The sequence below is a fragment of the Numenius arquata genome, chromosome 8 (genome assembly GCF_964106895.1).
Source record: "Numenius arquata chromosome 8, bNumArq3.hap1.1, whole genome shotgun sequence".
NCBI classification, from domain to species: domain Eukaryota; kingdom Metazoa; phylum Chordata; class Aves; order Charadriiformes; family Scolopacidae; genus Numenius; species Numenius arquata.
In genome coordinates this window covers 29,599,388-29,612,155 of record NC_133583.1, presented here as the reverse complement: position 1 = coordinate 29,612,155, position 12,768 = coordinate 29,599,388, and the positions used below count along the sequence as shown (strand labels likewise).

Genomic DNA, 12,768 nt, shown 5'->3' with positions numbered 1-12,768 from the left:
CAGAGGCACAGCCATAATTAGACAAACTGACTACGGATTTAGATTTACCTTTGATCATTTTTACCCATAATTACACACAACCACTGGCTACAATCCTCAAGACTGGAGTTCCCAAGCATATGGCAGAAGGGTCTGACCCCGCACGCAGCAGAGGTGATGAGGGGCTGCCTGCCCCAAATAGCCGTGGCCACCTGACCAAAATATCAGCCTGGCTCTGGCATACACGCCTCAAACACTGACGGGAGACCGATGCCACGCATCTCGTACAGTCTTCGGGGTGGAGGGAGGAAGGAGGGACAGGAGAGACGTTCCCGGAGTACTGCTGGGCAAGGGGCACACCCGCACCCGTCAAGCCCTGAAGGTAGCGCAGATCCCCCCCGCCTCAGCACGGCGAGGGGACGCCGGTGCACCGCGAAGCCACCACGGGCGTTGGACTCGGCGCGGGCCCCGCCGGCCTCCGCCCCGGCCCCACAGGGAACCGGCGCAGCCGCTGTTCCCCCCCCCACTCCCGGCCCGGCCCGGCCCGCCGCGGCACCGCTCACCCCAACCGGCGCTTCTCCTCCTTGCTCATGGCCCCGGCGCCCGGGGCTGCCGCTAGCACGGAGGAGGCAGAAAGCAGGCCAAGGGCCAGGATCTTCCACGGCCTCCTCCAGCGGGGCCCCCGGTCGCCGCCGCCGCCGCCCCCCTGGCAGCCCGCAGCTCCGCTCATGGCCGCGGCCGCCTGCCCGCTGCCGCTAGGCCCGGCTCCGGCCCATCCCGCCCGCTGCCCGCCCCTCGCAGCGCGGCGGCCGCGGCTCCCAGCGCCTACGCGCAGGCGGAAGGGACCGGCCCTCCGCTTTCCTGTGGCGTAGCCAAGGAAACCGCCTCGCGCGGCCACTTCCGGGTCCCCCCGCACGCGCCGCCCCGCCAAGCCAATAGGAACGAGAGAAGGACCCCGCGAGGCGGGAGGGGCTCGCGGGCCACGTAACGGCGGCGGCACGCCGGGCGAGAGGGCGACGTGGACAAAGGGAGGGGCGGGGAAGGGCGGGAGGGGCGGGGAAGGGCGGGAGGGGAGCAGCGCGCAGGCGCGGTGGCAGCGGACTACAGCTCCCGGCATGCACCAGCACGCCCCGCCGCGGCTCCGCACGAAGGGGCTATCGCCCGCCCGCCGGGATCTGTAGTTCGCCCTCCCTGAGGAGAGGGTCAACGACCGGCAGCCAAGCGGCAAAGCGAGCCCAAAAGGCAGAGAGCGCAAGGCAAGTGCCTGCGCTCACCCTCCGGCAGGCGCTTTAAGTGAATTGTTTTAATACAAAACCCTCAAATTAAATTACCACATGCACAGACAAAAAACCAGCTTCCCAGCCATGGAAGGGAAGAGCTGCTTTTATTTTCATGACAAGCGTTTTTACAAAGTTATAAGCAAGATACAACGTGTTTCCTATCCTGTCCTTTAAACCTGGCAACTCCGTGAAATAAAAAGGGTCACATCCCCCAGCCCACACCCCTCAAGGCACCCCAGCGCTCCTATAGGACCCTCAACCCTCCAGTCTGTGAAAAATGATTTATTATTGTTCTGCCTTTACAGGAGAAATAACTCATTCCAGGTAAGTGTAGGAAATTCCAAGAAAGCGACAAAAATCACTGAACGAGTGGATTATTATTATTATTATTCTTGATCAGTGGTCCAACATGACCTTCCAGACCGCTGACCTGTAAATTGCTGTTGCCTCTACCCAAGTCTGGTTAAAGACAAAAAAAAAAAGCTACTCTCTATCCATTTGGAAACATCTGAATGTACAGAAAACATCCACAAAGGCAAAAAAATTCAGTCCCCTAGCCATGAGGAACTTCAATTGAAGTTGCAGAACAGGCTAAATCTCCCCTGTTCTTTCCCATCCTACTTCTGAAAAACAAATAATGCTGAGCATCTGTATTCAACAGCTCAGTTCTTTAATACTACAAGAAAACATTACCCAGATCGAAGCCTGCCATGGAAATAACTCAAAAATGACTAGGATGGGAACGATTATGCTAAATACTTTCTGTACAGATGTATCTAATTCGTATTAGTCGCAAACAGATTTTGTAGGAGACTGCAGCCTTTTTCGCAGTTGCTGTCTTGCTAGTCCTCTTTCGTACAAAACACTGTATTAAAAAAACATTATGTCCCTTAATCTTAGCACAACTAAAAAGAGACTGCTGCTGCTTAACTGTAAGGCACACGTTGTAAATTTGAAGTTAACATTCAGTACCAATTAGAAATAACTAATGATTTGTAAAAAAATTGGCTGACAGTGGTTTGTGTGTTTACAAATTAGTATTTTTGCAGGAAATATAAGGAGGAGGAAACGAGTCAAAATACTTTTGCAGGGAAAACATCTCTGACCTTCATGTTTCTACACCATGGCATGGCTTCTGGAATAAACAGGAGTTGCATTTTTTTTTACAATGGCGATGTTGCAGTTGGTCCAGTTACTCAACAACGTTCCTTACTTACGCAGTAATATTTGCCTGTTCCTCTAGTGTCAATTCTCTGTTAGTATTACAGCATATTTTGATAGCATTAAATAATAGACTTTGCACAGTTTGTTGAAGTTAAATGCCAACAAGTATTATGCTCTCAGGACTTTGTTACTTCTTCCCATGTCTTTATGGGCACACATCCTATAGTCCTTACTGTACTTACCATTAATCTTTGCTGTACTGTACTGTATTATATTTATTCACAGACAGTCTGAAACACCAGGCCAAATTTTCAAGGTGCCTTAACTGACCTCTACAGTGAGGTCTTGATCTCTAAAGCCCAATTTATTAAAATACTATTTTTCATTTCCAAGCTTTTCTGTGCACAGTCTTTAAATTGTGCATGCAAATAATGCATAGAAGCAATTTTGTGCATAGATCATGACTTGATATGGATGATAACATGCTGGCTATGAAAGCAAGAGGTCTCATTTTAATAATTGCTTTTGAAATGTGATTCTGCCCTCCAAAATCTAAGAACACATGAATAACCTTTGGCTCCTTTTTGCTTCAGTTAACATCTGTATTAGAAATTATATGCAATTATTATGATATTTCACAATTTTTGCAATTTATGGTATAGTTTAGGCACCTAGAAAGGCCTACAGAACTGGGTAATTAACTCGGTAAGAATGGGAATGACAGGACTCTCAATATTCTGTATTATATAGTAAGTGAATATATTTTATGGTGGGAAGTAAAACAGAAAGATGCTGCCTATTGGTTACAGTTATTGTAAACATTCTCATCTTTCCCTTCCATAAAATAAAACAAAATAAAATAGCCATAAAGTGCTCTGGAAGGCTAAATAACCCAGAAGTGCAGAGTGGGACTGAGAAACCTGCTCCCATATTTTCCCCATTTTAAATACACCAATAAGAGGAAAAAAAAAAACAGAACGCTTGCTTGTCTTTAATATCCATCAAAACTTTAAAATAATTAAGTGATCAGTTTGCAGAGTTTGCTTTTGAGCAACCTACTAAATTAACTATTTGGTTCTGTTTAACTACTAAAAGTTTTATTTATTTCCCTTATACTGCATGCAAATACTAAAAGCATCCTTGAATAGCAATGTATGTACCAACCACCTAAGATTCATAGCAGTACTTGTGAAATCCATGCATTTAAAAATAATGAGCCACTCCCCTGCTAAACCACTAAGAATGGTTAAGTTGTTAAAATAACTTTATAGTTGGGGGTGAGCTGATTTTGAAGCGCTCAGTGGTCACATTGTCAGACTTTTTCTGTAACCATAATGGGTAGCAAATTTTAAGTGAAAGATGAAGTTCCCCAACAGTAGCCTGGTTTTAAATAGTGAGGGCTTTAACCAAAAAGAAACCTATCACCCATCGCTCAGGAAGGGATCCGTGCTAACACTGCAAGAGCTGGTAATACCACAACAAAGCCCATTTCCTCTAGCCCCGACCCAAGGAAGTATTCAGAATTAAACAGGGATTACTGGAGTAAATGAATCCTGCAGGGCTGGGCTGAAAAACGTTTCTTACTCTTCAGAGTTTTTCTGTGCATAACTATCTTCTTCTGCGAAAATATCTTTCACTTCTGTGCTTTTTATTTCCGTGTGTGAAGATGATTCATCTTCTGGCTTTCCTTCACCCTCAACAGCTTCTGTATCTCCTGTGACCTCTATGGCGCTAACCTCGCCCTGCTCCAGCACCAAAGAATCTGACATGTCTAGCAGTCCCGTTCTTGGGTTTTCTGCATCCAGAATGGGCACTTGTGTTGTGTCTGCATTTTCAGCAGGGTTATAAAAAAAGCTCTCAGTCCCTACCTCCACTGGGATGGCATGGCTATTCTCTGCTCCTCCTTCCTCCCCATCTAATATTTCACCTTCAGACACATTTTCAGTGTGTTGCTCTGGCTGCAATCTATTGCTTTTGCAGCTTCCCATGCCTGTGCACCAAACGCTTTGCTTCATCTCCACCTCTGCCTTTGCCTCCTGAGGCGTATCTGAGCTTTCCACCAGCCATTCTGCTTGTGCCGTATTGCAGGCCCCCTTGGACACATTCGCTAAATTCGTACCATCTGTCCCCAAACTAGACGAAGATGGCTGGTCCTTCTTGAACTCAGCGCATTCTGCTGCATCTTCATTGGTCATCGTCTGGCTCACTTGAATTTCTGCCGCAGCCATTTCACTCATCTCGTCATTCCCTTTATTGTGCTCCTGCAGCTTTAATATCTCAGCTTCACAAATCTCCTTTACGTTCTCAGGTGGAGTATCTGCTGGTATCTCAACCGTTACCATTAGCAAACTCCTTATCTCATTCACATCATCAGGGGATTTACAACTCTTCTCTTCTGACTTGCTTTCTTTTTCAAGATTGTCCTCAAACCCTCCTTTCCCTGTGTTTTCATCCTGGGAAATAAACCTTGTCTCAGTACTTGTTCCTTGGTCATTGCTTTCTTTTTCACTGTCCTCTTCAAACCCTGTTCCTACTGCATTTTCACTCTGAGATAATTTTTCCACAATTCCTTTTTCTACCTTGGTTTTCTTTTCAGCATTCCTTAAAATCTCTGCTTCTGCTTCATTATCATGTGGGGAAGTCAGCTTTATCTCAGTAACTTCTTCCTGAGATTTGCTTTCTTTGTCAGTGCCACCAATGAACGCAGCATCTGTTGCCATTCCACTCTCAGAAGTTACCTTTTCCTCCAGCACGCCTTCATGTACCTGAAGTTCTGTTTCAGGGCTGCCTCCAACATCTTTCACTGCAGTCTCAGTCCCAGAATCTACTTTTTCCTCCACCGCTTCTTTTTGTGTCTCAAGCTCTTTCTCAGTGTTCACTGCACGCTCTGCTTTCACCATGTCTTTGTTCTCCACAGCGGTTTTTCCCTCTGCAACTTCTTGTTTTGTAAGGGTAGCTGAAAGGCACTCCTGGTTTTCGCCAATGTCTGTAATGACCACTTCTTCACTTATGCTTGTCTGATCACCAGCTGTATTAACAGAAGTGACTGCCTCTTTGTCTGATAACTTTCTATCATCAGCATCCTTCTCCCAAGAAATTTTTCCTGTCACAATGAGTGTTTCGTCACTGTGAGTTTCAGTATCTGACATCTCGGCTCGGGCAGAAGAAGGCTTCTTTGCGGGAGTGGTTTGTGCTGATCCTGAAGGGGTCTTCAGGTCCGTTAAACTGGACACACTTTCACAGGGCAAATTCAAGTTATCCTCAAAGAGGTTGTGCTTCTTCATAATGGCAGCTTCTTTTATCACTAAATAAAACAGAAAGACCAAACTGTTTTGGAAAGACTGACAGAGGTACATTGAAAAAGTGTTTTCCTGAGTTTCTAATGTTTGATATTAAAAACGACTAATTTTCATTTTCAACTTGCCTTTAGTTTACTTTTTGTTTTGGGGGGTGGGGATTTTATCTGTGTTGAATGATGGAACTTTAATATTGACCTAGGCATTGCTGTAATAGAGGCCCCGCAATGCATAAGGGTAATGTTTCAATGCAGAAGTATTTACTGAATATATGAATAAAAGTGTGCTTATTACATTAATTAGTATACTGAAACTTTGGAACAGGAGTGCCAAAGAGGAGCTAGTAAAACTTACTGTGCAATACAGAAGCTTGTCTTTTATCCAGGGTATAGACAGCCAGATCCAGAGAGATACAAGTATTTTATATATCTATATATGCCATCAGGAATTGGTTAGTTTTCTGACACAAAAGCAGAGAGATTTGCAGGGAGTACTGCACTGCCACCAGTGATGTACTGAAAACTGCATCCAGCGGTACATTTCATTTGGGGAAATACTATTTTGCTGACGTGAGATATCACCAAGTCTTTGCAAATAAGAGTGTATTTTAATCCTTGGCCCAGGGAATCAAGATAAAATGAAGTTGGCATAATTACATTTTCTTAGAAACAGGCTTGTGCCAAGCTATCACTTTGAATTTCCCCGGTTTAGTAGTTGCCCCATAATTCAGATTTTAGGGCTTGCCATACATGTTTAATGAGCTGAATACAAACACTGTAGCATTGTAACCACCAGTCCTTGGGAAAGTGGGACCTGGGTCTGAAACAACCAGGTTGGGACTCTGTTGGGGCTCTTGATTCAGGGGTTTCCCTGAAGCAAGAGCTCACCAGCCAACGGCCGAAATGTTGTTACTGTCACCTCAAGAATGTTCTCACCTTTCAGCGTTTCTTCAAGCAGTGTCTGATACAAAATCTCTTCATACACGTTCTCTACTTGGATCACGCTAGTGTAATCAGCAAAAATGAACTGCTCATATTTCTGCAGCTCCTGTGCACACACAGAAGAAAGGAACAGATATGAAGAAGTGAGAGATTTTGAGAGTCCTGCTTCAACAGAGCACCCTGGAGATGCCATCTAGCAGGTATTGCAATGCTCCTTGCTGGCTTTTGAGGTGAACTATTTGAACTATGACTAAATGAACTATATACAATTTACTATGCACTTATCAAACAGTATTCTTGCACTGCAATTACATTTAAAAGTACTACAGATCGCTGCCATCCGCACTATAATAAACAATTCTGAAATAAATAGCTGGTGAGGAAATGACTTACTCCCTGTTTGTCCAAGGAGGCAAATCCACGGGGAGCACAGGAGATACAGGGTTTGGTTTTGTTTTTCTAATAGGTGTGTAGTGGTTTTAGCTTACCGATTTATACGCAACTGGCTGTCTAGACAATAATTGAGTCATTATCAGTAAGCAGCTGCTTGGTGATCTATTGAAAGTAAATTAAGGGACCTCTTCCCACTTCTAGAAGAGGCACCTAGATACAAACATCTGGAGGTTTTCAAGTAAAAGGTCAAGACTTGGGCATGTCAATTGTGCCACACATTTGCTTCTAGAGTTGGCTGCTCATTTCTGCAGAGGCACAAACACAACAGGCTTGTGGGAAATTAAACAGAAAGGCTTGTGGGAAGTTTGCACCACCACTGCTTCCTCTGTCCTGTATGACAGAGACATGATGTGGGACTCCACCCTCTCTATATATAGTCAAGATGATGAAATGCTTGCGCTTCTGTTTAGACACCATGTCTTGAAGGCACTGCTGACACTCTACAAGACACTATTATTTTGGGGACAGTAAAGAAATTAGTGACATGCGGAAGACAGTGATTTTAAATATATTTTTGAAAGTTTTAAGTTTTAATAATCCATACTCAAAGACTCTCTAGCATAACTTGGCAAAACACTAGGTTTTAAACTTGTTTTTGAAACTGAAACAAGCTGGAGAGCATCAGCAAGAGCAGCACACTGTGGGTGAGAGCTTACAGCTCCGAGAACTGATGAACATCAAGGGAAACAAAAGGGCAGAGAGGCCAGAATGGCTTAGGGCAGTCATCTTTCAGCAGGTACAGTGAAAATGCAAGAGGATATGCACGGGCTTCATGAAGGGTACAGACTATGTATTACAGAATATTTAGATTAGATATTAGGAAGAAATTCTTTACTGTGAGGGTGGTGAGGCACTGGAACAGGTTGCCCAGAGAAGTTGTGGATGCCCCATCCCTGGAAGTGTTCAAGACCAGGCTGGATGGGGCTTTCAGCAACCTGGTCTAGTGGGAGGTGTCTCTGCCCATGGCAGGGGGGTTGGAACTCGATGATCTTTGAGATCCCTCCCAACCCAAACCATTCTATGATTCTATTTATCTTAAGCAAAGGTGAGCAGCATTCCAACTGGCCTCTGATGCAGCCACACTGCTAATATCTCCATGAAACTCTGGTAGCCACATTTGCTGAGTACTAACCTACCCTATGATTAAGGGCAAGACTGTCTCTGTATGTTCGTTTCCTGATTGTTGACGCAATTTCTTCTGTTTAAAATCACTGAAAGCAAGCGCATGGCCTGTCTGCTCGCTGCTCCTGCTGCCCAAGCAGGAGCAATTTGACTTTGAAGGAGGTTGTCAGCAGAGGTTGTGTATGGTCACAGCCATGCCTCTGGGTGCTGCTGAAGAGGAAAGTGCCCTCTCCCATGGACTGAATTTCAGCCTGCAGCAGGGCTGCTGAACACAAGGACAAGTTCATAACCTATAATTGTAGCTGTCAAGAGGAGTCCAGTTTGAGGGGACTTAATATCTCTAAGGAAGAAATGAAATGGGGATAGGCAAAGGTCTGCAATTATCTTTGACAAAGCAAGGTTCGAGGTTCCACTCGAATATGAGAAAGAATTTCTTCACGGTGAGGGTGACAGAGCCCTGGAACAGGCTGCCCAGGGAGGTTGTGGAGTCCCCTTCTTTGGAGATTTTCAAGACCCGCCTGGATGCAGTCCTGAGTAGCATTCTCTAAGCAATCCTGCTTCAGCAGGGGAGTTGGACTAGATGATCTATACGGTCCCTTCCAACTCTAAAAAAATTCAGTGAAATTCAGTGAAAGCTGTATAGACAGTTTCCCCATTTCCTGAAATTTTCCCTATGCTCCACATCTACCCAATTCATGAACTGGCAAATTTAAGCATCATCTGGCCGAGCAGGCAGCCATTCTGCACAACTCCCCAAGAGAAAACAGATTTACAGAGCTGAGGATTTACTGTCAAGGTGTTAATTCTTCCCTGCCTTTTATTATTGGGGTTTTTTTAACCACAGAAACCTACTGGTTTGCACGTTGAAGCCAGTGTCTTCTGCATTGTGGGCAAAGTAATCTGTACCAGTGCTTCTTGAAATATCTTCTTCCGGATAGTGCTGCTGTCATAATCATATTGCTGTCAAAACAGACAAAAAGAGAAACGAGCCTAAATGTGTTTGGGGTTATTAATCACTCATAGGAGGAACTGGTTCTTATTAACCTGTGATGGGTTAATTAACAGGTGGCGGGTGAATCCCAAAGGACACCACATCACAGGCACACTCAGGGGTTTGAATTCCCATGCAGGTTATTTCAGTTTTTATAAAAAATCCCTAAAATCTGTTTTTATGGGACCTCTTTCCCTTCATTTTTTCTTCCTTGGCAAGAAACAACCCCCTGATTGCTCTCTCCTTGTACTTCAGCACTGCCTCTTCAGAGAGTAATGAATTCTAGGGGTGGGCTAATTATAAAGCTAATAAAAAATTATTTACCCAGATCCACAGCATCATCTCCAGCTGATTTAACTGCAGTTAAAAGGACTGCACATATAAATACTTTTACAAGTGTCTGCCCAGAACTAGGTTTTACTCCCAAAATGAGCAGCTTTGTTAAGTGCCACCAAATCAGAATTTCCAGCTGGATGGTAAGAGATATCTTCTTTCAAATACTGAGATAAATTCACATAAAATATGTTTTCAGTTTCCAAAAAGTCAGAACCCAAGGTCTTCCTGTGCAAATGCTGCAACATTTACCTTCAGTACTCTCAGCTTGACTTTCTCAATGCTTGTCGCAACTTTCGCTGAGTCTGCCTGGCGACTTGGAGAGAACAGCTGCTCAAAAGTATAAACTGCATTTTCCATCAGCTAAAAATAACAATTAAAAAAACTGTTAAAGACCAGTAACATAAAATTCCTACAGGTGTAAAGAAGCATGATAAATGTAACCATTAATTTAAATTGTATTTTTGAGAAGGTGAAGTGGAGAAAGAATAATGGGCCTAAAATCAATAAGTATTTCAAGTACTTTAAATGATTGTGGAAGGGGAAGAAAAGCCTTGTTTAGTTTAGATCGCAACACTCGGTTTTGGAATGAGAAACCAAAAAGAAGATTACCTAAAGCAAGAGAATAAGAAAATGAAACTGCCTCAACTTGTATCTTGAGTTTACAGGCAGGTCAATACCAGGAAGTCTGTGAATGTAACTGAACAAACAGGTATATCAGCAAACTTCCTCAGAGTAGATTCATTTATGTTGTCCAGAATCTTTCTGCTCTATCTCAGTTCTCTGAAGGTTAACACGCACAGAAATGTTGCAATAAATAAAGAAAAGTAAGCCTTGGTATCATTATTATGCTATCATGGCTTTCTTGTATAGATTTAATCTCATGTCACCATCCAAACTGATAGTGAAAAAGACAAGAAGTAAAATCGATCATCTATATATAAAGGCCAGAGACAAAACTCATTATCCCTAATAAGAAGACTCCCACTGAATCCTACCAGATTCTAACAGTCTTAATCATTAATACTGCAGAAAATTTTTAAAAGTAATTAATCAGTAGCTTTCCTTATAATACAAATAATTATCAGCAAAAACTGCACAGTGCTCTAATTTCTGACAGCATTATGTTAGGCTGGCATTTGCCATATTTCCAGATGATCCAGAGATTCATTGAAAATATTAAACTCCCTACCCTGAAAAGATATTTCAGTAAAACAATTTTGCAAACAGTTATTATGTCCCCGTATGAGGTTTTGCCTTTTTTAGCTGTTTCCATTCAAATTTTACTATATCCTTATTGGAGAAGTACAGGGACATCCACAGGGAGGCTGCCCATACTGCCGGGTCTTCCTTTGCATCACATGGGACTATCCCAGATGATATACATAGACAGCCGTATACTACAGAGGACTCCTTGTTTGTAAATTAATATGTGCATACTTATGGCTAAGACATGTTTTTCATTCCTCCTTGGCTAGTAATATTTTCATGGATGAAATTATGCAGTGACAAATCCTCAGATTTGTCACACAGATCCTCCTGGAAACTCTGCTAATGCACGTGGAAAATAAGGAGGTCGTTGGTGACAGCCAGCATGGCTTCACTAAGGGCAAATTGCGCCTGACAAATCCGGTGGCCTTCTATGACGGGGTTACAGTGCTGGTGGATAAGAGAAGACCAACTGATGTCATCTACCTGGACTTATGCAAAGATTTGACACTGTCCCGCACGACATCCTGGTCTCAAAATTGGAGAGACGTGGATTTAATGCATGGACCACTCAGTGGGTAAGGAACTGGCTGGATGGCCACACTCAAAGAGTTGCACTCAATGGCTTGATGTTCAAGTGGTGACAAGTGGTGTTCCTCAGGGGTCAGTAATGGGACCGGTGCTATTCAACATCTTTGTCAGCAACATGGACAGTGGGATTGAGTACTCCCTCAGAAAGTTTGCCAACAACACCAAGATCAGTGGCGCAGTCAACACGCTAGAGGGAAAGGATGTCATCCAGAGGGACCCGGACAGGCTTAAGAGGTGGGCCTGTGCAAACCTCATGGAGTTCAACCAGGCCAAGCGCAAGGTCCTTCCTGACGTGCGTCGGGGCAATCCCAAGCACAAACACAGCTTGGGTGGAGAATGGATTGGGAGCAGCCCGGAGGACAAGGACTTCGGAGTGTTGGTGGATGAGAAGCTCAACACGACCTGTCAATGTGCACTGCCAGCCCAGAAGGCAACCACATTCTGGGGTGCATCAAAAGAAGTGTGGCCATCAGGTCCAGGAAGGTGACTCTGCCTCTCTATTTTGGTCTTGTGAGACCCCACCTGGAGTACTGTATCCCAGCTCTGGGGCCCCCAACATAAGAAGGGCATCGACCTGTTGGAACGGGTCCAGAGGAGTGCCACAAAGATGATCAGAGGGGCTGGAGCACCTCTCCTATAAAGACAGGCTGAGAGAGTTGGGATTGTTCAGCCTGGAGAAGAGAAGGCTCTGGGGAGGCCTTATAGTGGCCTTCCAGTACCTAAAGGGGGCCTGCAGGAGAGATGGAGAGGGACTCTTTATCTGGGAGTGTAGTGATAGGATGAGGGGTAACAGTTTTAAACTGAAAGAGGGGAGACTTAGATTAGATATTAGGAAGAAATTCTTTCCTGGAACAGGTTGCCTAGAGAAGTTGTGGATGCCCCATCCCTGGAGGTGTTCAAGGCCAGGTTGGATGAGGCTTTGAGCAGCCTGGTCTAGTGAAAGGTGTCCCTGCCCCATGGCAGGGGACTTCGAAGTAGATGATATTTAAGGTGCCTTCCAACACCAACTCTAACCATTCTATGACTTGCAGATAATGTAGGATTGGACTATACAGACTGTATTTATAAATGGAAATGGAGAAGACAGAGGTTTACTCAATTTATGTGTGCATCAGAAGGCTGTATAGTAAAGGCTCATGCACTGCAAGACCTTGGATACAAGAAAAAGACAGGATCAGTGTAGAGTTAAGTCTGAGGCTAATTTAAAAAAGAACTAATTTTTTACTTCAATTTTTATTTGAAGCAACTTATAAATTGGTGTAGTTCTGGTGAAGTCCCTAAAGCTGTTTATGCCCATTGAGCACTGTGCTCCCAAATTTCCTAAAATTGGCCACTAGAGGATGCCAAGCTCCCAAGCCAAGGAAACCCGCTCCAGCCTACACCCCATTTAGGCTTAAGCCAAATGCTTC

The 12,768-nt window shown here is 44.3% G+C and overlaps 2 protein-coding genes across 3 annotated transcripts in view; both read right to left on the bottom strand.

The window, feature by feature from the left end:
• EDEM3 (ER degradation enhancing alpha-mannosidase like protein 3) overlaps window positions 1-709 on the bottom strand; it is a 28,936-nt gene extending 28,227 nt beyond the window's left edge. The window contains exon 1 of one of the 2 annotated variants that reach the window (XM_074151779.1): window positions 543-709. In XM_074151779.1, the coding sequence (XP_074007880.1) occupies window positions 543-709 (167 nt within the window). The remainder of the gene's footprint in view (window positions 1-542) is intronic. The other variant, XM_074151780.1, reaches the window with a different exon arrangement.
• Window positions 710-1,320: 611 nt separating this feature from the next.
• NIBAN1 (niban apoptosis regulator 1) overlaps window positions 1,321-12,768 on the bottom strand; it is a 74,198-nt gene continuing 62,750 nt past the window's right edge. The window contains exons 11-14 of the mRNA XM_074151304.1: window positions 9,812-9,922; window positions 9,088-9,195; window positions 6,655-6,766; window positions 1,321-5,727 (exon numbers count right to left, since the gene is read on the bottom strand). Of these exons, the coding sequence (XP_074007405.1) occupies window positions 4,004-5,727; window positions 6,655-6,766; window positions 9,088-9,195; window positions 9,812-9,922 (2,055 nt within the window). The 3' untranslated portion in view covers window positions 1,321-4,003. The remainder of the gene's footprint in view (window positions 5,728-6,654; window positions 6,767-9,087; window positions 9,196-9,811; window positions 9,923-12,768) is intronic.